Source organism: Dermacentor albipictus, chromosome 6, assembly GCF_038994185.2.
Source record: "Dermacentor albipictus isolate Rhodes 1998 colony chromosome 6, USDA_Dalb.pri_finalv2, whole genome shotgun sequence".
Taxonomy (NCBI): domain Eukaryota; kingdom Metazoa; phylum Arthropoda; class Arachnida; order Ixodida; family Ixodidae; genus Dermacentor; species Dermacentor albipictus.
Genome location: NC_091826.1, coordinates 142,919,979 through 142,946,059, shown reverse-complemented (window position 1 = coordinate 142,946,059; position 26,081 = coordinate 142,919,979). Strand labels below are relative to the sequence as shown.

The following is a 26,081-nucleotide window of genomic DNA, read 5'->3' as shown; positions in this document are numbered from 1 at the left end:
GCCCCTCGCCAGACGATGTTTCATCACAGCCTGGATTACTGGAAGGGATACTAAAAACAAGTTCATTATAATTACCCTCCTACAACACCCAAAACATACACTCCTAGCATGAAAAGAGGCTAGCCACAAGACAATACCATCATGAAGTTTCTGCACCAGCTCATCACGACATCCTAAATTTTGACACCTGCCCAGTTAATTTTTTATTGGTAAAGATGGATTACACTGTACTCTAAAATGCTAAGACCAAACCTGCCGAGTTTCAGGAACTGTTACTCTGCCATAATTGCTTGAATACAACAAATATGCTCTGAAATCAGTGACATCACACTGGAATGCTGGCACTGTGGCTCCAGCTTGACATTAAAAAAATGGAATTTTGACCTTCACTTTCTTCTTAACAATTGGCCTATAATTATGAAATTAATGAAAACAGAGTTTTTAAGGAATACTTTACCAGTTTAAATTGATTTAGTCTTTCTCTTTAGTGTCCCTTAAAATCATTTGCTTTTCGTCTTGAAAAGTGTCCTGCAACCTTTCCAGTACTTGTTAACTTCTGTCAAACCTACGACCGAAGTAGCTATGTGCTCTACCCAGTTGACTATCATGAACATAGAAGTAACTCAAGGTGTTGGGTATAACATCCTGAAACAACACAGGAGTGCCGAAGTGGGGGGCTCTGGATTGATTTTGACCTTTGACTGCCTGAGGTTGTTTATTTGTGCACCCAAAGCACCGTGGACGAGTTTTTCTGCTTTCCACCCACATTGAAATTCAGCAGCCGCAGCTGCAATCAAATCTGCGACCTTACACTCGGAAGCCCAATCACTGAGCAATTGCAGTGGCTTAACTGAGAAGTGGTTAATTTGTACTATCAGCCAGTGTTTGAAAGTCCCAACATATCACTATGCTTTCCTACAGGGAGGAAAACACCCTTGAATTAAAATATGTCAATAATCAGGTTATTTATCACTAGAAGGAATTGCCAGTGGGCACATTACGTGCTCATCTAATCAGGGCGTAAATGCTAAAAGGGACACTTTTCAACTCAGAGTTATGATCCCATCCCATTTATGCTTAGGAACCGGCATAAGCAGTAGGGTGGAAAAAAAAAAAGACGGAGGCAAACAGAGACACACACAAATAGGATGAGCCACACTTACACTGGCATGTCTAACCAACCAGCTGCAACAAAAGTTCTGCTTCAAGAACACCCCATGCTATCTCCTTTTCCATGCAGTCAACATCATCTACACAAGCACGGAAGACTGGACAGGGAAGCTAATCTAGGAGCAGCATGTTGGTTGCTTTGAGCGCAAATATAACTGGCATCGGAAGCGTCTGGACACTAGTTCTGACCCCCTAGCACAGGTAACTTTAAGTAAACACTCGTAATGTATAGCAAAAAAATATACAGATATCTTGGTCTTAGTGTGCGAATATATTCCAACCCACCGGGTACTTATATCTTGTTCACGTAAATAGGTATAAACCACTGAAAATGTTCAATTGATTGCTAAATTGGACGTCACCAATTTTTAACTGATTTTTTACATCCCCGTGGTACTGGTCGACTCTACATTTGAGTTTGTTTATTCAGTATGTATGTCCCTGACTGTAAAGTTCTTTTGAGGGATGCACAGTGCCAAAAAATACTGTCTGCCACAAGGTACATGCTGTGGAGTTAAAGGCGATAACGTTGGGAAATTGGACAAATACTTGCTTTTTGTCACTTCATCATCATCATCATGAAGTACTTTGAGCTTACCAAATAGATGTAGTATAGAACTGAGAATGTGTCTTTTCTTTCTTCTTTCGTACAGTCAAAAAAGCATGTCACAATAAAACTTATCACACAGCAACTGGTCACAAATTGGTGGGGCACTGCTTGGAAGGAAAGCTATGTGCCGTGTGCTAAAACAATGAACACCACAACATGAAACAGCACTGCATATACACTTTGCACTGCCTCATCAAGTGACCTCAACATGCTACTAAGTAACATTCTTTTCTTTTCTGCGGTTTCCTATAGGCACGACACAAATCAACACAGCATTTCCATATGTGTCTAGCATACATACATAAACATCCATGTCCTGAGCGTGAAGTTCACCGAACAACAACATGTACATGGTGACAAAAATACAAAAGAAAGCACCGCTGTGTTTCCCAAGCTATACATTGGCTGCAAACACTGGCTTTGCCGTGCTTGCAAGAGCTACAGCAAAAGCAAACTTCTGGTCTTTGATTGCATCTCCAGTGGTACCTTGGTGACCTCTGCAGGCTTCGTGTCCTGCTTCACTCTGGAAGAAGACAACAGGTCGGGTCATCAAGTGCTGCTGAAATGACGACGGAGTCACATTAACACGAGATTATAGCCATCCTCCTGTCCACTGCAGGAGAAGATCCTCTCCTTATCCCAGTCTTGCATCACTCGTTTGCAATGAGTGCAAACTACCTGGTGATACTGAGCCCATGCTGCTTCATAGTCACCACTGCACAGATAGCAGTAAAATACTTCAGTCGGTGTATGTGGGCAGATGCAGGAAAGAGATATTTATGACCCTTTGAACTTTCGTTAGTCATCTGTGCTTGAGTTGTTTATTTATTCCTATATTTTTCTTGCCTTTGTCTTCTTCGCCTCCAGTATTCTTTTCCTCGTCACCTCAAACACTGCTTCTGAAGTAGCAAGCCCTGTATATAGTAGGGATGACATCTTGAACTTCCATTGAACTCTGTTTCTCCAACCTCTGCTGAAAATCTTATACTGACACAAGCTAAACCTTTGCCACATCCGACTGTGTTTATTTTCCCCTTGGCATTCATTCTACTCTGATCTAAGAACCGTTTGTTACCTAGTTCTACACCCAAACTATCGTAGCATTAAACCTACCATTCTTCACTGGAATGCCTTTGGGTCGAGAAAGCGCAGATTTTGTGGGCTGCAACAATAAAGCAAACTGGCTGAACTCAAGAAGTGTCTGTGTCATTTCAATTTCTCCTCTGCACGTTGGTCATACATGTTAGTTTTCAAGCTTATCAGCAAGGTGAGTGGCCACCCACTCATCGAATGAAATAGATGTTTAGTCTGACCATGTAAATTTTTGTGTTACTGCCTCGGAATGTCAGGTAAAGCCACTACTAGCCCTGAGGATCAGCCAAACCTTACAGAGCTCCTGTTGTCATCTGTGTTCTCCTGCAGCCTAGCGTACAAGCTTCTGCAGTAAAGCAACGTTTCCTCGCACTATATTTATTCCTGCCAACATGAACAGCGCAGCAGAAGAATGTCCTGGAACAGTGTGGTTGAACAGTGTGCCACAAAATGCCATCCCAAGCAATCTTGTTCATGGCATTCTGATAAAACAGCTGAAATTCATGTTTTCTAGTTTCAATGCCCCAAACTGCCCAATGGGTTATGAGGGACACCATGGTAAGGGGGCTTTTGATTAGTTTGCCTCGTGTTCTTTAGGACCCATCTAGTTACATGAGCATTTCAATGCACTTATGATTCTTTGAGAGCTTTACCCACTCAGCAGTATGTATGTATATAACCTCTTTGGCATGCCCAAGTGGTCCACTAGCTTGGGCCACTGGGTGTTTGGCCAAACTTGCTGCTGGCTGGCCTAGCAGACAACTTGGGTCACTGTGTATGTGATGATGGTGTGTGCCCATTTCCTGCCAATCCCTCAGAATGGATGTGCCAAGGTGGCGCAAGAGGTATGTAGCCTTTTTTTAAATTTATTGAACATACCTTACAGGCCCCTTTACAGGGCATTTAGTAAGGGGGGTATTAAAGAAAGTACAAAGTAACTTGTCAGTGTACAACGCACGGCTCAAATTTGCAGTTTAACATAAAGGAGAGGAATCGATGATAATGTGGTATGGCGGCAAGTACAAGGTCGGGCGGGAAAAAGGATAACACGAAGAGAGAAAAAAAAAATATTGGCTGGCATTATACATATGGAAAAACTGGATACAAGAACTATAAAGTATACCGATTACAATGACAACAGTAACAAGAATAGAAACTACAACCAAAGATAGACTGACAAATATGTGGAATCTAGGCGCATGAACAGTTGGCAGGGTTTAAAATACGCACAATGGTAGGGCATGATAAAAACGCAGGAACTAATGGCGTGCCCAGTAAAAACATTTATCAATATAAGGAATGCAGTCGGGCACAAAGTGGGATACTGAAGAAAAAAAAAAGAAACACGTGCAGTGGTACAAAAAAATGACGGATGTCTTTGGTCTTAAAGCTGTCGAAATAACAAATAAATAAATACATGGGTAGTATACAGAACATGGCACCGGAAGTAAAATAAAACTGGAAATACTAGTGGCAAGTTTTTATTGCGAAAAGAAAGAGTGCAGGAGTTGATGGAAATTATCGTGGTCTGGTTCAGATGCAATGTTGTCTGGAAGATCATTCCACAAACGTATGGCGCGTGGAAGAGCAGATGCGTTGAAGGTGTGAGTTGACCCATATAATCGCGTGAAACTTAAGTGATTATGCAACCGACGTGATGTGATGGAAGGAGCATCAAGGTGAAATGGGAATGGTCTGTTGCTGCATGCGTATTTGTGAAAAAGGCATAAAAGGGCAATGTCGCGACGAGCACTAAGGGGTTCAAGTGAAAGATTGAGCTTAATTTGCATTATGCTGTTATGGTTGTCATAACTGCGTGAAATGAAATGGGCAGCCCTATTCTGAACTGCTTCAAGCATGTTAATTAAATAATTTTGATAGGGGGACCAGATAGATGCGGCGTATTCAAGCTGTGGGCGAACGAAGGTCTGATAAGCTAGATGACGAACGTGAGTGGGACAGTTATGTAAATTTCGACGTAAATATCCTAAAGATTTTGAAGCTTTTGCGCTTATGGTGGTAATATGGTGAGACCAGGAGAGGTTGGGTGTGAAATGAATACCAAGGTACTTATAAGATGGTGCCTGCGACAGTTGGTATAATTGTTAATGGTGTAGTAGTAGTTGGAAATGTTTTGCTTGCGTCTGAAGGAGATTATTTTGCATTTTTCTGTATTCAGCGACATAAGCCATTTTTTACACCAGTTGTTAATGCGGTAAAGGTCGTTTTGCAGCGTTAAGTGGTCATCGGCACAGGTTATTGGACGATATATGATGCAATCGTCAGCGAAGATTCGCATGCAGGAAGAAATGTTGAAAAGAAGAAAATACATTGAAGCAACAGTACCCCACCCCATCCATGACATACACCACCTGATGGAGAGCAACTGCAACGAAGTGGCAGCAGCGATACTACAGACACATACTGCAGAGTCCCAACGGAGTTGCAGTGATTACCACAAGATATACAGTCGCGTTGTACCGTTAAGTGTCGTGGTAAGCAGCGAGAGTGCCCCTTGGTGCGTCTGCAATGGCAACAATGTGCCTCCTGACATAGCTCCAATGCTAATTGCCCATGTTCATCGTGAGATGAATCCTGCTGATTTTTTTCTTTTTTTTTTTGCATTTGGCCCTCACCAGGATGCAGCTGTTGTAATGCCTGGAAATACAAAACAACGACATTATGCAATGCAGCGGAACACCACAGCCGCTGCAGTGGTTAATAAAACCATTATGCCAGTGTGTACACATTAGGGGGAAGCTTTAGCTTGGGGGCTCCTATGCAAGTAGATTGGAAAGGAGAAATTGTTTTCTTTGGCAAACACTGCACCAAATTTGACAAGGCTTGTTGAACTTAAAAAGTTCAAATCTAGTGACTGTTAACAGCAAATTTTCTATTTAGGTTGTCAACTTTTAATAAAATCTTTGAGAATTGTGAATTTTCAGAAAATCAAACTATCAAGTTTACAACTCTGTAACTAGGCCACGGAAAATGGCATCACAATTCTGTAATCTGCACCTAATAGTACATCTAAAGAAGATAAATTTGGTATATTATACATGGTACTTAAGTACACCACTAATATGAGAGTAGGACTTTTGCAAAGCCCTGGTAAACATTGTAACATATTGACGCAACATAAAAATTATGATATCAAATTTATTTCCTCCAGATGCTTTAACAGTTGCAGTTCACACAACTTCGATATTTGTTTTTGATGCAGAGAGACAAATTTGTACACTTTGAGCTTCTGTTTCTTTTCTTCTTAATTAAGTTTGTTACAAATCTGTCATAAAACTGAAGCTCGAAATGAAAATTTCTCTTCCAACAGTCACTAGAGTAACTTACTCTTTAAAATGCAACAAATTTCGTTAAAACCGGCCCAGGGGTTTTCTCAGAAAAGCATTTCTTCATTTTATGCGCACCTGAATTGGTGCCTTTGGAGTTGGGCCTGAGCTAAAGCGAGGCCCGAACATTTCGTCAGAAAGCCTCTTTCTTTAACCCTTTGCAACATATCTGCCATGGCAACAAATGCAAGGTGAAGGTATATGCAAAGATAAGGCATGCCAAGCAAGTCACTTAACACAGTCAAAGGATCAGTGAAATTAGAATACTTGCAGGCACAGGGTGGCATTATCTGATGCAAGACAGCAACAATCAGAGATCACCGAGAGAAAGATATTCTGGGAGCCTTTGCCCTGCGGTACACACATGACGGCACCTCGTTTGCATGAGCAAATGAAAAATTTCAATGTTTTATTTATCAACGTTTATATGTTCTGAGCAAGCCAACTTTTCAAGCTTCCCATGTACAGTCAGACATAACTGTCTCATCACAAGCTAAAACAACAGTGACGGGGATCTTGTATGAGTTTGCCTGCTTTGTAACGCAGGATAAAGTATACGGCAGGTATGAAATAAGATTGCGAATACCTGACTAGCAGCTAGTGCCTTTATTCAAAGCAAGGAACATATATACAAGTAAAAATCTATTGGGACACTGAGAGTGGTTGATACAAGTAATAACCACAAGAGCACCATACTTTCTTTTTCACACCATGTGCACTAAGGTGATGAAAGTGACACGAAAAAAATTAAGTTCATGAAATGCAACCAACAAGAAAAAAAAAGCAAGGAAAACTACGAAACTATAGCCTGAAATAAATATGACCTGGAAGCTGAACAATCTTCATTGATGCTTAATGCACCTGTTGTTCTTCCAGGCATTGCCCTAAAGGCCTTTGAACAAAACTATGGCGGCAATCACAAATAATGCAAAACAGTTAGTTTCTACACACAAGGCAACAGCATTAGTTCATTGTTGCATTCTTAATCACAGTGCAATACCAAAGGTCAATTTCAATTTGATGATATTGGCAAAAAAGGGCTTAACCCACAAGCTCTATTCCTACCTCAATTTTAAAAAAGCCAAGACACAATGAATTCTCTCTGCAGTAAAAAATTAGCTTGAGGCGAATTGTTGAATGCTCTGGCGGAACAATCCTGTTCCCAGAACGGTTGTACTTTTGACTTGACAGCCTGCATTGATGCCAAGTGCACCCACTGTTCTCCCAAATGTGGCCCAAAAAAGACGCATCTTTAACAGTGATAAAGAATCAATGCTGATCACTTGTGATGTGGACTGTCACAAGAGTGAGAAGGCAACACTGAGCAAGACGTGCAGCTTCTTAGTATTCCCTATGCTTCGTTCCATGCACAGAGGCAACGCTATGTAGATGAGAGAGTGACGTCTTTCACTGTTCGCACTAGTGACCAAAAATAGTTCGTCCCATATGAAACATGCACACATCATGCGACTGGAAGCAAATCTTATATTTCGGAATATGGCGTATTCATTACATGCAATGTGTCGAAGGTCTGAACTTATTTAGAACCAAACGAGCTCACTTGCTCTCACAAGTGAAACACAGTACAGTAAAAGCTCGTTAATTCGAACCGCAAGGGGAAGCCGCTTCAGTTCGAATTAACGAAAGTTCGAACTAACGAAAGTGAAGAAGAGCAACAGTACACTGCGATTTGGAAGCAGTAGGGCATGTCAGAAATTTGGCGTGTCAGAAAGTGATGGCGTGTGCCGCGGGCACATGCCATCTTCAAGTCGAAGCTCTGGGTCCAACTGTGCCACACTACCGATGTCCACCGATACAAACGTTAGCCGAGGCTTAACACTATCACAATGATTCGCGACGGCCGATACCTCCTAAGCTGAAAACAGAGGTGCACAACCGATGAAGACTGCCGAGACAAAGACGCTGAACATGTGAAGGTGGCGAAGGCCCTGATTCGTTGGTTCCTGATTGCAAGCGCAGCTGCGACGTACTTGATTCGCTGTGTTTTGGCGCTTGCCGTGCCATCTCCGCACAACATTAGCAGCTGTACAAGATTTGCAAAGCCTCCGAGATTCGCAACGGGCAAGAAGTCTTGGAGGTTACGTAGAACGGAGAGGCGGCAGCCGCCACTGCCTTCTGGCTGACCCCGCGTCGGTTAGATTTTTTTCCGATTTTGCCTTCTCTCGCCGTTCTCTCCGTTTCGGAGGCAATACAGCCTTGTGTGTAGGCAGTAGGCGCTTTTCTCTGGCCGTGTGCCAGGTGAGCGTAGTTCGAATTATCCGTGAGGGAACCTTCTCGCGTTCGAATTAACGGACTTTTTTATACATAGACTTCTGTGGAGCTTGGCCGGACCAAATCGTACAGTTCGAATTATCCATAAATTCGAATTATTGAAGTTCGAATTAACGAGCTTTCACTGTATATGCAGGAAACACAGAAGGCGCACAAATGGCTTGCGATTCGGCATAAGCCCGTGTCTACGAGTTTCGGTTGCAATATATGAAGCAGTTTATATTTCGAAAGTGCCGCAGCTCAAGAGCAACTGCACTGCAATCTGCGTAGAGCAGGACTTCCTTGGCCACACTACTTGCATGGTTTCTGCAATGTTGTCTGCTCATTACGAGACGAAGTACATTGGCGTATGTGGCACCACGGGAATGATAGGAAACTACGACCTGTCTTGAATGTGGCTTAGCATGAAACGAGGTCATGGCTTACAAATTAAAATGTTTTCTGGGAGCTAAATCTTTATATGGCAAATCAGTTCTGCGGAACCCCGCAAGGTGAAGGAAAGGACATGAAATGAAAAATACCTGCATCCACCCGAATTGCAGCACGAAGCTGCAAATGAAGCCCATACAGGTTTCTCAAAAAGAAAGCCTTGCAGTTGAAGAAAAGTTCACCCGAATGCCAATGATTCGGGAAGGGGATGCCAGAGTTCTCTTCCGGCAATGTTCCAAAGAGGGAGCCCCCAAGCTTTTGAGCAATGCACCAGGATACCTTGGTGCACACACTTAAGTCCTCAATACATGGAACTTGCCCACCTTTGGTAGACACTGCACCACAGCGAGGCATACATGCATTTGTTAGAGAAGTTTGCCAAGAACCACATGTCAGCCTCAGACCTCTCATCTTCCTCTGCTCAAGAGCAAATGAAAATCCTCCATGACATCAAAATAGGCTTAATAATCCTCCGCTTTTCCACTTTCACACTGCAGATGACACATCCCTAACCAATTCTGTCTTCCAAATGACGGTTATTTATAGGAATGTGCTTTAATGTGTGTTGTAATGAAGAAATATATATTGTAAGGACAGTCTTGGCTTCTTCAGCTTTGCTTTCCAGCACTTGCCATCGACAACATGCACTCTGGGCAGAGTGAAGACGCCTGGGTTACCTCCCTTTTGGAGTTTCTCAAATATGCAGAAATAGTCCCGGTATGCAGGATGCAAACACAATAAGAACACAATTTTATTATTTGTGGCCGATTCCTCTACCATTGCAACCACGCCCTCAAAGATCAGCAATAGCTTGCGCTTATATCCAATCTTAGGGAAGATTTCTATGCACATTGTTACAGGACAATCCCATATGTACATCATGGTGGTGCATTTAAGAGCCCCCCCCCCCCCCCCCCCCCCACCTTCAGCTTCGATATTACTGGCCTGGTTTGTATAAGCATGTTTGCAAGTACACGCGTCTTGTCTCGAATGTCAATGCCGCAATGTGGTTCTAGAAACTTAGTTTCTGCCGCTTTCTCGTCTGACCAACCTCTTTGATTATGTACGAACCAATATTTGTGATCAACCGCCCTGCACCATTACAGGCAACCAGTGAATTATTGATACAGTTGACTGCCTGCCCAAGACGTCACATCATTTGAACTACACCACTTCACTCTTTGTTACGGAATCTTACAAACTGCTTAGTGTGCTTTTCAATTCAAAGCTATCTCACTGCTTCACAAGAAATCAGATCATCTACTCAGCTAGTGTGCTACAAACACATACCACCAAAGATTAACAGGCTCACAGAGCATTTCAGCTACACTTCTGGTGGCACGAGGGCACATACGTCACACAAGACCATTCCAACATTTCAACAGGGACATCAAGTTTCCGTTTGTTAGACGAGTCTATAACACTGCCATTAGACTTAAGGCGAGTATTTCTCTGCTTTTCCTATCATCCGGCCGCGAACGTTCCTGCACAATCTCTACAACTAGGCCCTACTTGTCTGAATCTTCAGAATGTGTGCTTCTCTCTCAAGCTCACAGCATGCTGATGAATGCAGATAGCTTGCCCACTTTCTTATAACAGCATATCGATCCTGTGAAAACACCATCAAGATGACACTAACCCCTCATATTATTAATCTCTCTGATCGAGCTGTCTGTTCCAGCTTAGAACGACAGAAAGCTGAGCTAGTTGGTGAGGATTCATTATTCAAAATAGAAGTGAGGCGTGCAGACGGGACACAAGAGTAGAGAAGTAGACAACACGAACGCCAACTATCAACTGAAGGGAGTGAGCAATTTAAACTTTGTGGGGGAGGATTAAAGTTTACCAAGGAATTTCCTCAGCGACGCGTAATTCAGTTTCTTGACACTTCCTTGATCTTTGAACAAAATCATGTTTGTTGGCAGTACTCCCCAAGATCTTCGAAGCCGTTGCTAAACTTTCAATCCAAGCATTCTAAATTAGTAAAAAACGGAATTGCCATGTCGTGCCTTAAGTCTTCCCTCACAAGATCTTGCATGCACAAAATGAGCACCAGTTTTAATGCGCAGCTCCGGCACCTATTAGAAGCAGGTTATCCTAGTGTAGCGGTGACCACTGTGGCTGAGCGTCTAAAGAAGTTGGTTTCAAGAGGGACGGGCGTGATTACAGAAAGCAGTAATAGCAAAAAAAGAGTAGTGGCTATTCCGTATATTCATTCAGTGTCGCACAGGCTTAAAAAAGTTGCTAGTAGATATGATGTTAATGTTGATTTCTCTGTTCCCAACAAGCTAGGTAAGATATGCGCTGCCGTACAGAATAAAAAGGAGCGGGTAAAAGGCAAAAAACGAACAGATATTTGTCCAGTGAAGCACAATAAGAACAACAGTTTTACTCACTGTCGTATGGGTGTGGTTTATAAAATTCCCCTTAGCTGTGGCCAGTTCTATGTAGGGCAAACGGGACGGTGTATCAATCGGAGGCTAATGGAACATAAAAAAGGTCATTAACCGGTGGATCGCCTTCTAATCTTTCGCTACATTGCCGAGATTGTAGCTGCACGCCAGAGCTAGATGAATGTGCGATATTGTACAGGCACAAGAATGAAGATACGCGTCTTATGGTAGAGGCATGGCATATCTACAATGGTGGAAGCGCGTGCGTGAGTCAGCCTTCGATTACCTTACATAAGGAAGAGATTAAGTACCTTAACAGTTATCTCTCACGTAGGCCGGTACGTGTACCCGATTGACACGTGGTGTTACCATTCCTGAGCATGCGCTGTTCCAGCTGTAGCTCTGGAGCTCCAAGATGCTGCCTGAATACTGTAGCGCTAACCGTGGCTCAATGAATCTTCCTAAATAACAATGTTCCTAACATAACAACATCCTACGAAAACAACACCCAACATTATCAAGCAACAAGCATTTGAGAAAAGGGTTCCAGAATGTCCCAGGGGCCGCAAAAGAAAACTTTAACAACATGCTGGTGCACGCTAAAGTTAGCCAACATCATTCCCTCGTAACAAAAGCATGTTGTTGCCCCAGGTGCAAAACCTGCAGGCACCTTCGAGGTGACATTAAAATTAGAGGCACCGCAAATAGTTATGCACACAAAGTGAAAACTAGCTTTACTTGCACAAGTTCGGATGTCATTTATATGCTTGAATGTTCCTTCCATAAGAAACAATATATTGGTGAAATGGGACCATCAACGAATGTCAAGTTAAACGGACATCCCGCAGACACAGCTAAAAAGCTTCCTAAAGCCGTCACTGAGCATTTCAACCAACCAGGTCATAACTTTGACGAACTTAAACTCTACATCTTACAGAGAAAAGAAGAAACAGTCACCATACCTGGCTATAAAGCGATATCTAATACACAAGCATCTAATTCCAGCGTTGGAGGCGTTGCTCTTTTCATCAAGAACAAACTCCCCTTATCTATGCCATCTGAATTCACATGCAGCATAACGTATTGTCACCTAGTAGTGATGGTGAAGAAAGCAAAACGATGAATGGTGAAGCTAGCGTCTTATTGGGCGAACTTGTGCCCACAAAAGCAAGTTGCACTCAAAGGACAGCAATAGCGGCGAACACAATCAGCGGTAGTCAAAAATCTGATCAGCGGGTCAAGCGCGTCAGCTTTTGTATATTCGTCATCGAATGTTCCAGGGTAATCGCTGGGACCCGCGTGTCTTCCATAAAGTTATGCCCAATTCAAGTAGCGCATGCATACAATCAGATTACACAAGGTTTGGTGACAGACAGCGGATGGAACCATCAATAACATTCCAGAAACTTCCGATACATGCAGGAGCTGTTAAGAACGACCAGCTGCAGTGCAAATTTGCCACCCAGTTACAACTATGGCGGCAACATTCCAGGAGCGTCGCCGCCAACTTCTAGCCACAGCGTGACTAAATCGACTTTGTGTCGGGGAACAATACGGGCATCCCCCTCTCTCTGTCGCTTTCGTCTCTGTCTCGTCGCTGTGTTTCGTCTCGTCTCTGTCGCTGAGGATGCGTTCGATGAAGCAGGCTTTGTGCTGAAACCGCCACATAACTCTAGCCTCATCGCCGTTGTGACGGAATGAGTTCGGCGGGCCAACTATTGTTCCCAAACTCCCCAACGCGCAACCCAGAATGGCTCCGAATTCTACGGGGCCCCTCTTGCGTCGGCTCCGGACCTTCGCACGTGTGTGCATTTGTGTGCGTAGACCGTCCTGCAGGGAGGCGGCTAGTTTGCGATGACGAAACGAACGTTCATCACCTTGTATCGGGAGAGGACCGAGTGTTTAAAAACCGCTGTTGTGCGGCTGCTCAGGACACTCTCTCTCAAGCAGTCATGTTAGACTGATATAAATACTGTAAATAAACCCATATTCCTTGTTCTCGATGAGAAGCAGTACCTCCCTTCATCAACGTCCTCAGCGTGGATAGGTTGGACGACAGCATGGGCCAGCTACCTTCTAATTCGTGCCCGACTCCAATCTTGACAACGGATCACGAGCGATGGGATTGAGCCCCAATCCTGACAACTGGTGGCAGCGGTGGGATGGTCTTTGCGACGTGGTGCTGTGACTGCAGTGAGTCCTTGGTTCTTGCTTTGACTCTCTAGGCTTCATTGTGGTTATTCTGTTGAGAACAGTAGGGAAGCTAGATTGTTGAGTGTTAGCTAGGTTGTGTTTTCCTAGCTAGATTTAGAGAGCAGGATCAAGGCAGTAAAGCAGCAATCATGGAGTTAAGGACACTGCTGAGAGACGAATTGTTGATTGTTGTACGCAAGGAAATGCTAAAGTCGAAATTATTGGCGCTAATTTCCAATCAGGCCAGTGAGAAAGAAATTGAAATGGGATTGGAACTTCTCAAAAAGAAAGAGAAAGAGAAGAACGGGAAAAAGAGAGAGAGGAACGCGATAAAGATAGCGAGTTAAGAAAAATGCAATTGGAACTTGAAAGCAAACGTTTGGAGTTGTCTCAAGGAAATGAAGGCGCTCTGGGACGATCAAGTGAGGCAGAATCATACTGCATGGACAGGCTATTAAAGCCATTTGAGGTCGGGACCGACATAGGCTTGTTCCTAAGCAATTTTGAAAGGACTTGCGAGAAGATGAACTTCGGCCCGAGTACATGGCCACAGCGGTTTCTGTCTATGTTGCCGTGTGAGGCGGTGGAAGTAATCGCCAGACTGAGTGCACAGGATGCATATGATTATGCAAAAGTTAAGGCTAGTCCCTTGAAGAAATACCGCCTTTCAGCCGAAGCTTTTCGGCAAAGGTTTAGGAGCACAGGCAAGAAAGATAGCGAGGGATATCCGAAGTTTGCACATAGCTTAAAGGCCAACCTAGTCGAGTGGCTTAAAAGCGCGGAAGCGTACGACAGCAGAGACATGATCATGGAATGCATGTGTCTAGAGCAGTTTTACAAAACCATCCCCCAAGCTGTGAAACTGTGGGTGCAAGACAGAGGGAATGTAAACACTGTGGAAAGGGCGGCTGAATTAGCCGAAGAGTATGCAACCCGTAGAAAGTTGAACGCCGAGGACGGAAACTTGGACGGTCGAAATGGACCGCGGAAACCATTTCCGTTCAAAAGGGGTTCGCAGACTAGACGATCGGAGCCTGTAGACATGGCGGAAAAGCCCGCAGAAGAGAGCGAGGGGAAACGTAACGGAGAAACCACACAAAAAGAACAGAAAAGAAAATTCGAATCTTTTAGACCAATTCGCTGTTACAAATGCCACAGAATGGGACATATAGCTGTAAACTGCGGCAAGCCTAGCGTAGTTTTCTCCTACGTGGAGGAAAAATACGAGAATATGGAACTTTTAAGTCTATATCTTCACGACCTGCAAGTTAATGGCAAACCATGCTGAGTGTTAAGAGACAGTGCCGCCACGATGGACATTGTCCATCCATCTTACGTGGCGGTAGATGACTTCACCGGAGAAGTAGCATGGATAAAACAGGTTGTAGAAGAACACAGCGTGTGTCTGCCCATGGCCAAAGTCAAAATCAATGGACCATTCGGGGACCTAGAGACTGAGGCTGCAGTTTCCAAATTTTTGTCACTGCAGTACCCTTGCACCTTTTCGAATCGTTCGAATCAGTTACTGCGTGACAAAGGGCTCAAACTGGGAGAGGGCATAGTACAGGCATTGACCCGAGGCCAAGCTCGTAAGATCGCGTCGCTTTCGGCTGAAAATGCACAAGCTCCTCCAGCGGAAGCAGAAAAGGGGATAACTTCAATACCCGAATCCGAGCTACGCCCGAGGGTCAAAAGAACAGTTGAGGAGAGCCTGCCAGCTGACCAGCTCAATAAGAGCGTAGCACTAGAGGGTCAAAGTTCTAGCCTGCAGGAAGAGCAAGCTGACGCACTCACAAGTGAGGCAGGGTCGTTGTTATCACCGGCCTCAAATAACTTTGATCAGCTCTTACGTGTGGATAGAGAGTCATCGGCAGCCGAGCAAAAGAATGATGAGAGCTTAGCTAAATTACATGACACAGCTAAAGAAGGCATTGCTAGGCGCAATGTGATGATACATGAGAGAGGGGGATTGTTGTATCGGCACTACAGAGATAGAAAGGGTAGGATTTTAGATCAGTTAGTCGTACCTACTAAGTACAGGGAGGACCTTTTGAGTCTCTGTCATGGAATTGGGTGGTCCAGCCACCTGGGCATAAACAAATCAAAGGAAAGATTGCTTATGGAATACTACTGGCCTGGCTGTTTCAAAGATGTAGAAAACTTTGTAAGATCATACGACGCCTGCCACCATTCTGGTAAACCAGGAGAGACATGGAAAGCTCCACTGAAGGTAGTGCCCTTAATAACAGAGCCTTTCAGACGACTTGTAATAGACACGGTAGGGCCTCTTCCAAAAACAAAATCAGGCTACAGGTACTTGTTTACCATGCTGTGTCTGGCTACCAAATTTCCAGAAGCAATCCCTTTGAAAGAGCTTAGCTCCACCAAAGTAGTAGACGTGCTTTTGACAGTGTTTGCACGAGCTGGGTTTCCAGCCTAAATTCAGGCAGATCAAGGGTCAGTATTCACGAGCGCACTGACTTCCACATTCTTGCAAAAGTGCGGGGTAAAGTTAATACACAGTTCTGTCTACCACCCTCAGTCAAACAGTGTAGAGAGGTGGCATTCGGTGCTTAAGCTATTTTTCCGTGCGCTCTGTTACGAGCACAAGGAGGACTGGGAGAACTGTCTGCCGGCAACTTTTTTTGCTTTGCGAACGGTTCCACATGAAGCGACAGGGTTCTCGCCGGGAGAACTAGCGTATGGGAGTACACTCCGTTCTCCACTGAGAATGTTAAGAGAGATGTGGGAGGAAAGAGGGGAGGGTCCAACAGTGGTTGAATACGGGCTATATTTGCTGGAACGGCTAAGCGCAACCCAAGGACTAGTCGGAAAGAACATGGGAGCAGCTTAAAAGAACGCCAAATTCTACTACGACAAGAATGCAAGGCTTCGAACGTTTAACGTCGGAGACCAGGTAATGATCCTCAAACCTTCAAGAAAGAACAAGCTTGAAGTTCACTGGGACGGGCCCGTTAAAGTGTTGCAGAAACTTTCAGATACTAACTATGCTCTGAAAATGCCCGGTCGAAGGAAGGAAGTGAAGATATATCACTGTAATTTGATGAAGCCGTATGTAGAGCGGAGCGGAGTCGTTAACTATACCATCAAAGAGCGGGATGGCACTAGTACCAAGTTTAAGGAGTATAGGGCAACCTCCAACTCTGAAATCGGCCTAGAAGTAGTAGAACACTCGGTAAGCTCGCATGCTCTAAGACCCGAGCAGCTAGATGAGCTAAAAGAGGTTTTAGAGGAATATCTCGACAGATTCAGCAATCGGCTGGGTAGAACCGAACTAATAACGCATGATATTGAGCTGACATCAACCGAACCAGTAAGGTTAAAGCCTTACAGGGTGTCTCCAAGACAGAGAGATTATGGAGGCAGAGATGCAGCGCATGCTATGGTTGGGAGTTATTGAGCCCATTGAGAGTGACTACACGTCACCGCTAATACTGGTAGAAACCCCTAACAAGGACCCTCGTCCGTGTGTTGACTACAGGAAGTTAAATGCCATCACTAGGCATCAGCTGTACCCGATACCCAACATTGAGGAACGAATTGAAAGAGTTAGCGCTGCTAAATACATTTCAACTATAGATCTCGTGCAGGGGTACTGGCAAGTTCCCCCTTTCAGAAAGTGCCAGCCACTATGCTGCATTCATCTCACCTGTAGGCACTTTTCGCCCTCTCGCACTCAGCTTCGAGCTGAAGAATGCGCCATTAGCTTCTCTAAATTAATAGATCTTGTCCTAAAAGACTTGCAGGAGTTCGCCTTGCCCTATCTTGATGATGTAGCAATTTTTTTGGACAGCTGGGAACAACACGTAACGCACCTCAAACAGGTGTTCTCACGGTTGAGGGAAGCTGGCTTAACGATAAAAGCGGAAAAGTGTAGGTTTGGTTGTTCACGGGTTACTTATCTGGGCCATGTTGTCGGTCAGGGCATGAGACGGCCGGCCGAGCTGAAAATAGCTACGATTGGAGAATTTTCTCAGCCGCGCACGAAAACAGACCTTCGTTCATTTTTGGGACTTGTGGGGTACTATCAACGGTACATTCCGAATTACTCGCAAATGGCAAGTCCATTAACGGACGCCCTCCAAAAGGGAGCACCGAGTAACGTACACTGGGATAAGGACAAAGAGAACGCTTTCCAAAGTTTGAAAACGCTATTGGTTTCTCGTCCTGTGCTTCGCGCGCCAGACAACACAAAGGAATTCATAGTTCAATGCGACGCAAGCGACAGAGGTATGGGCGTGGCACTTAGGTCGGCGACGATAACGAGGAGCATCCTATCCTCTATGCCAGCCGTAAACTAAATGTAAGAGAGGAAGCCTACAGCGCTTCAGAGAAGGAATGCGCCTGTTTAGTTTGGGCCGCCCAGAAGTTGTCGTGTTACTTGTACGGAGCGAAGTTCATCTTTGAGACCAACTATTGTCCTCTGACGTGGCTCAATCAAATGTCACACAAAAATGGCCGCATGCTCCGATGGAGCCTCTCTCTCCAAAAGTATAAATTCTCCGTTAGATATAAGAAGGGAAAGTTGCATAGCAATGCGGATGGTTTGAGCAGGCTAATTTGAATTCTGCATTTGAGGGTCCCGCCTAAATTTTAGGATTACTAGTGTTAATTTTGTTAAGCCAAGAAGTACCCCTCCCATTTCGCAGGATTCCCTCCATGATTCCTGAATTTGTCAGCACGAAATTGCTTCAGAAATTGGCATAGCAAAATGCAGCATTTTTTTTTCTGCACTTACGTATTTTTTTTTGAAGCCTACCGGGCCTAAAGTGAGAGCCAAGGTATGTCATCTCGGCGCAGAGCCGTGTTGTGGGCTTCATTTTGCAGTTGCCTGTCCTTGTTGGATGTTTTGTGGCGGTCACAAAACATCCAACAACCCCTGGCCACCAGCCGTTCTCTTCCTGCCCAGCGGCTGTCAGCGCTAGAGAGTCGAGATTTTTCGGGCCATGGAGGCGCTGTTAAGAACGGCCAGCTGCAGTGCAAGTTTGCCACCCAGTTACAACTATGGCGGCAACATGCCAGGAGCGTCACCGCCAACTTCTAGCCACAGCGTGACTAAATCGACTTTGTGTCGGGGAACAATACGGGCATTCCCCACTCTCCGTCGCTTCAGCTAGGATGTGTTTGATGAAGCAGGCTTTGTGCTGAAACTGCCACCAAACTCTAGCCTCATCGCCGTTAGGACGGAATGAGTTCGGCGGGCCAACTATTGTTCCCAAACTCCCCAACGCGCTACCCAGAACGGCTCCGAGTTCTACGGGGTCCCTCTTGCGTCGGCTCCGGACCTTCGCACGTGTGTGCATTTGTGTGCGTAGACCGTCCTGCAGGGAGACGGCTAGTTTGCGATGACGAAACGAACGTTCGCATCACCTTGTATCGGGAGAGGACCGAGTGTTTAAAAACCACTGTTGTGCGGTTGCTCAGGACACTCTCTCTCAAGCAGTCATGTTAGACTGATATAAATACTGTAAATAAACCCATGTTCCTTGTTCTCGATGAGAAGCAGTCCTTCCCTTCATCAACGTCCTCAGCAAGGATAAGTTGGATGACGGCATGGCCCGACTCCAATCTTGACAACGGATCACAAGCGATGGGATTGAGCCCCAATCCTGACAGTGCGTCCTGCGCTGTGCAATAACATTTGTTAGGTGGTGAAACGTGGTCACCTGATAACGATAAGCAAATACACGTGTCAGTATATTGAAGCACTCTTTCTACAGATCAAATCTTCTGCTGTTGTCGGTGTGATTTATCGGCCTGCCAAACACAGCCACTAGCTGTTTTCTTGTCAAACTTGAGAAAATTATTTCAGCCTTGACAAGGACTGGTCGTACTCAGGTTGTAATTCATGGCGACCTAAACATTGATGTCTTGAGTGCTAGCCACAAAGAACACACTTACCTAACAAAATCATATAATGTTTGCAATTTAGTCACTATGCCTACACGGGTGACTTGCACATCAGAGACCATTTTAGATCGAGTGCTCACTAATATTCCTACTGACATGACAGCAGGCGTTTTTGATGAGCCTGTCACCGATCACATACCAACCTTTGTCACGTTTGAAAAAGCGCCTATGCTATGCCATGCTGGCCACAGAACAACTTACAGAATTGATTATAAAAGGTTCATAATTTTTTACATTCAATAAGTTGGCATGAGGTTTACCACAACGACGTAGACCAAGAATTTGTTAATGTTCTCACAGACTCCGTTAAAAACTCCGAAACTGTAATCAATAGGCGCACGTATGATACTAATTTGCCCCTGAATGCCCATGAATTTATAAAATATGCTTAAGGCAAACTATTGGTATCATAAATGGAAACATGATAAGCATAATGCCCATCTTCTAATTGAGTACAAATCTGCCCGTAATAAATCTGTAGCTATGTTGCATAAATGTAAAAAAATACTATTACTCCAACCTTATTGAGCAAGCTGCTGGTAATTCTCAGAAAACTTGGCAAATAATCAACGAAGCAACTGGACGTGCTTGCAATGAAAAAATTGTACCTACTAATGTTACCGAGAATACTGTCAATGACTTCAACACTTATTTTACAAATGTTGGTACCTCACTGGATAAAATGCTGCCTCGTCCTAGCAAAGCTTCTTATGAACCTATTTCCATGACCAATAGTTTCGTTATAAATCATATAGAGCTTTATGAAATTCTGTCTATTGCGAGTAAGCTGGTAATGACTAATGCGCCGGCCCTAGATGAGATTCCAGCGCACGTTATAAAAGATAATATTGATATATTCGGACACATACTATGCGATCTATTCAACCCCTCACTACATACTGGAATATATCCATCAACATTTAAAATAGCCAAATTTACCCCTATTTATAGAAAGGGAGACAGGTCCGACCCTTCTTGCTACCGCACGATATCTGTACTGAGTGTTCTTAACAATACTTTTGAAAAAATAATCGTAAAACACATGCATTTATTTTTGGACAAATATCATGTGTTATGTCCACATCAACATGGGTTCCGACCAATGCATTCTACAAACACAGCAGTGCTCACACTGAGTCAAACTTTAAATACCACCCTTCAAAATAACAAATTTACTGTAGCAGCTTTTCTTGATGTCAAGGAAGCATTTGACACCGCAGATATCGAAATCTTACTTTACAAATTATGTAAATATGGCTTCCGCAACACAATATGGTATTTCTTAGAGTTACCAAAGGCCGTCAACTAATGATAATAATTAGCAACATTACTTCTTCCCTTCAGTCCATACGAACAGGTGTGCCACAAGGTTTGGTATTAGGTCCATTGCTTTACTTGCTATACATAAATGGCTGACCACAAGTACTAACCGCTGCCAAAATGCTCATGTATGCTGATGACATTGTCCGTATTATTACTGGTGAAAATATTTCAGATATAGAAAAAAATAAATGAATACTGAACTAGCCAAAATTGCTGATTGGTTTACTGCTTACGATCTTACCATTAATGCTAATAAAACTAAATGCATGGTATTCCATTCCCAAAATAATACTACTCCACTTAATGATATTACGCATTAATAATTGCCACCTAGATCGTACTGACTGTCCTTCTAGACAGCGGCTTAAATTGGCAGCTTCAGCTAGGTGCTGTCTGCTCTCAATTAGCCTCAAGTTGTTATGCCCTCGTGCAAGCTCGTGAATACTTTGACGTTTCAATACTCCGTATTTTCATTTTTTGTTCCATTTTATTTGGGCAACATAAATACAAGGTTTGCCCGCAAGGTAAGGCAAAAGGAGGGCGTAATCCTCCCGACCAAGGCCTTTACCTCGCTGGAGCAGCAGAAGTAGCAGTCAACTGATAAAACAAAGTACAACTAATAAGGCACAAAACTCCAAAACTATTTATAGCAAAATTTTAAACACATTGAAAAGTATCAACCGTTTGTCAAATAGCAAGTAACTAAATAAATACAGCACAGCATTCTGTTATTGACAAAAGTTGTACATTCAGAATATAACATTAATAACATTACTATTGACATTAAACAAAGAAGCTTTATTAACATTCGTTAATAACACTGTGATCAGAAAATATTATGTTTTGTATTGCATGTTTAAATTTGTGAATTGTTCTAGAATTTATAGCTTTGTCAACAATGTTAGGGCACGTATTACATAAACACATGGTTTCATATTCGATCGTTTGCGTGCCATATTTTGTCCTTGGTTTCCCTATTACTATTGATGTGTGACGTAAGTTGTATCCTGTGTCTTTACGCAGGTAAAGAGTTGAAAATAGTTCCCTGTTGCTGTAGATCTCCTTGAATAGCCGTATGCAGATCTTTGTTTTGTAAGAGTCTCGAATATTAGGAATGTTGTAGCGCATCATTAGTATGGAAGATCCTATGTATTGTTTCGAGAAGTTCAGAAACCGAACAGCTCGCCGTTGAAGTACTGCCAATTTTTCTATATCTGTTTTATTACCGTTTTCCCATACTAAGAGGCAGTAGCTAAGATGCGAGTGCACAAACGAAAAGTACAATTGTATGAGAAGCCTGATAGGCACAAAGCATCGGATCCGTTGTAGCAAGCCAACAGTTCATGCAACCTTAGTGCGTACCTTATTTATGTGCTCTGTCCAGCTAAGGTTTTTGTGAAATGTAACACCCAGAAACGAATGGCTTGAGACATGTTCAAGTAGCGATCCACAATAAAAAAGTTTTACGTCGTAATTTGTTTGCTTATTCTAGAAATAAAGAACTGTAAATTTAGTTTTTTTTGCATTTAAGTCAAGTTTATTAAGATAGAGCCACACGCTAAGTTCTTGTAACCAATGGGTTGCGGTAACTTCTAGTTCGTGAAGGTCTGCTCCGGAAAAAAAGACATTAGTGTCATCAGGGTACAGTATGGTTTCCTCTGTCAATGGAACGTTAGTTAGGTCATTTATGTAAATAATAAATAATAACGGCCCTAAAATGGAGCCTTGTGGTACCCCATATTTAATCATGCTCTTTTCAGAACTGTACCCTTTCAAGGAAGTGTACTGAAATCTAGATTCAAGGTAGCTATGCATAAGTTCTAATGCTATGCCTCTAATGCAATATACTTGGAGTTTCTCAAGTAATATATTATGTTTTATGCTATCAAAAGCCTTGCAAAAGTCTAGGAATATCCCAATGGTAAAGTATTTTTCTTCAATGTTTTTTATAATTGTATCTCAGACTCTTAATAATGCCATTTCGGTCGATTTATTCTTCTGAAAACCATATTGCTTATCCGAGATAACGCCTTTACAGAAAAAAACTATTTAGACGCTTATATATAATATGTTCAGCCACTTTGGAAAATACCGGCAATACCGAAATTGGTCTATAATTATTCAAGTCATTGTGTTTTCCACCCTTACAGATTACAGTGACACGAGCTATTTTCATTGTCTAAAGAAAAATTCCACTTGATAATATATTGTTACGAATGTGTACCATGGGGCCACAGATTATGTGAGCAACTGCTTCAATAGGCTGGGCTTTAATGTCATCCTCACCATTTTATGCTTTATTCTAGTGAACTGCCACCTACTGAACCGTGTAGAATCCTGGGGTTCGACATATAACTCCTACCTTGAACCAGTGTGACGGTTGCAAAAATGAGCTATACGTACAATAACTTTGTCGCGATACAATGAACCAAGCAAACCCCTGTTTCCTATGCTAAAAATGTTGCCTTTTGATTTCATACGGGAATCGCGATTAGCCACATATATTAACAATGTTATAAGATACAACGAGCCATTCCCTATTTCGTTACTCTGCACCTCACGACGCCACACTAGGAACCAAACTTTTAGTAACTTAAATATACCGCAATAAAAAACACCTATAGTAAACGACTGGTACAGTACGCTGGAGCGAAGGTATGGAATGGTATTTCGCATTACACAAAGAACTTGCAGGACTTGCCGAGAGCAATGAAAAAGTATTATTTTGAAATTATTTTATCTGCTTCTTAAACTGATTCTTGTATTCTCTATTTGTTAAACCATGTACAAACACTATCTCATCAGGTATTTCTTGTGTTTATTGTGAAGTGTTGCAATTTTCAAGCTCTCTTTGCGAACTTTTCGAGAAGACTAATAATAATAACTATACAATAAGTTAACATTTTGCAAATCCTTGTACTAATACTCATTCCTGTATTTAGTGCAAAGTGTTGTATTTTCTTTATTCTTTGTTGATATATTTGAGACTCTTTACTAGCATTATTTTAACAGTTTTGTATAAGGATATCTTGAAATGGGCCCCATACTAGCCATTGGCTAAGGGACCATAAAGATTGTGCGTGTCTTGCGTAATGAAATGCGTGTGTGTAATAAAGAAAGAAATAACCTTGCAAAAGGGAGCTTTAGAATCGATTCACTACACTACATTTCAAGCTATAGCAACAACACTTGTTATTTTCATTTGGATGCTTTGTCTTTTTCTCTCGTTCTTTTTTTCTTGTCTTTATATATATATATTCCTTTTTTTTTCACGAGCACCGTTTTCTGCTGCTCCTTTTATTATCTCTTTCAGAGATAATAGCCCACTGACCTCCAGCGAAGCAGATAATAGAGGGGTGCTGTGCACACAGCCGTCGACATGTCGGCTGTGTTACTAGCCATGTGCATAGCACCCCTTTATTCTCAATTCTACACCCTCGCCGCTAACACACCTTTGGTCGTTGTCTCACCCACCCCTTACCCTCTCTCCCATTTAGAAGAACCCCACATGTCCCTTTGAAAAAGAAAAGTCCGCTTGTTTAAACATTGGCTCCCGCTTTTACCTTGTTCTGATGTTGCCGGTCGTCTTGAACTTCCATGTCCCGCATTTCCCGTATTTTCCCTGAATGTTACTTACTGTGTTTTCTGATAAGAAACTGGTCCGCCATTGCAAACTGTGTGCGTCCCATTTCATGCCAATGCCAGACTCTTCATGATCTGCCTTTTTATGATTCCTCTGTTGCCACTGCTTTGGACCACTTGGAGAGCGCCTTTCTCTTCAGGGGACAAAAATGCCACTCGGCCAGGTACACTGCCAGTGCTTGGTTCCCAACACTTGCAGGCAAGCCTTCTCTAACACAAGAATGGCAGTTTTCGTTATTTTTGGAAATAAGCAGCCAATCTGTTCGACAGTGAATGGTTTGCGTGATACCATATTTCAAACAAAAAATTAAATTAAATGCTGAACCAGCATTGGGTCATTGTGCAGCTGTTTTTAGTGCTATACACTGTGCAAGCAGGAGGCGATGTTCCCCCTACTCGATAGGGAAATGTCCAGCAAAGGTACGCGGAACCATAATGGGTGCCTACCGTAATGAAATAAGGAATAGCCTTAATGAGAGTAGCATTCCGGGAAAGTTGGTAATCCATTACTCGAGTGATATTGCGCTACAAAAAAATGACACGGACGCGAGAGAAGACGACACACCAAGCGCAAATTTTCAACTAACGTTGAATTTTCAACTAACGTTAAATTTTCTTAGTTGAAAATTTGCGTTTGGTGTGTCGTCTTCTCTCATGTCCGTGTCGTTTTTTGTCGCGCAATATCATTTGAGTAAAGGAATACCCATTACAGACACTGGTAACAGACAAAACAGTGCACGGACTGTTCGCAACTTTGCATCTCAATATTAACCTCGGCAGACAATTCTGCGTTGTACATTCGCTAATATATCTGGCGCTACAGAGAGGTTTATGCCACACGTCCCTCTATTTATTTATCGATGCTTTTTTTTTTTTTCAGGGAGGGAGGGGCGTGTTGGAAACGCATTACGGCCATACACAACACTGTGGCGTACCGATGAAAGTGTGAACACAAACAGCACTTGACTGCAAGCGCCCCTATAGCCAGAAATGTGAGCGCCTGTAATTCGCATTCCGCGTAGCGAGATACAAACGTAGGCGCCCAACATGACAGTAGACTTGGAGACTGCGTACCATGCCCGCAGCGATACGCATCGTGCAATCAGTCGGGCACATATGCATCAAAGAACGCCGGTGCGCCACTAATTTCAGAAGCCCTAGGCCACGTAGAAACGACACCGGTCGCATCATAATAGCTTTCGAGCAAAGAGGCCTTCAGTGGCAGGCCAAGAGATATGTGATGCGATGCGCAGCGATCCGCGCTTCTTTATCGGGCTCGGACGGGCTGCAATGACGATGGCTGGAGGCGTGGGAAATGAGAATATGTGCAAGCCGCTAAGCAGGCAAAGTTGGCAAGGAATGCGACCCGCTTTCGCACTGCAGTTTATGTTCGCGGAAGCCAACGTAGTACGATTCCCGTCAGCGTGCACATGGTACGACGTCGCCCACGCTAGTGTTATCTACTCACGTTACCGCGGCAAGTCTCTTCGTAAGTGGGCTACAGCATGCACTCGCCTGCCATTGTCAACAAACAACAGTGAAGGTAACGCGGATTGCATTGGCTTGCTTTGTTCCGGCTGTTGAAGTGAACGTGAGTGACTAATTCTACCATCATCATCATTATTTAGGACCCGGAAAAAACACAACTCCGAAACCGGA

The 26,081-nt window shown here is 43.3% G+C and overlaps 1 protein-coding gene across 3 annotated transcripts in view; it reads right to left on the bottom strand.

Annotated features, from left to right (window-relative positions):
- LOC139061390 (zinc finger protein 771-like) overlaps positions 1 to 25,990 on the bottom strand; it is a 39,755-nt gene extending 13,765 nt beyond the window's left edge. The window contains exons 1-2 of one of the 3 annotated variants that reach the window (XM_070541378.1): positions 2,894 to 2,911; positions 2,267 to 2,303 (exon numbers count right to left, since the gene is read on the bottom strand). In XM_070541378.1, coding sequence (XP_070397479.1) covers positions 2,267 to 2,303; positions 2,894 to 2,896 — 40 coding nt within the window. In that variant the 5' untranslated portion in view covers positions 2,897 to 2,911. Of the gene's footprint in view, positions 1 to 2,266; positions 2,304 to 2,893; positions 2,912 to 5,353; positions 5,557 to 25,937 lie in introns of those variants that run through there. The other 2 variants (XM_070541379.1, XM_070541377.1) reach the window with 2 other exon arrangements.
- Between the last annotated feature and the right edge of the window lie 91 nt (positions 25,991 to 26,081).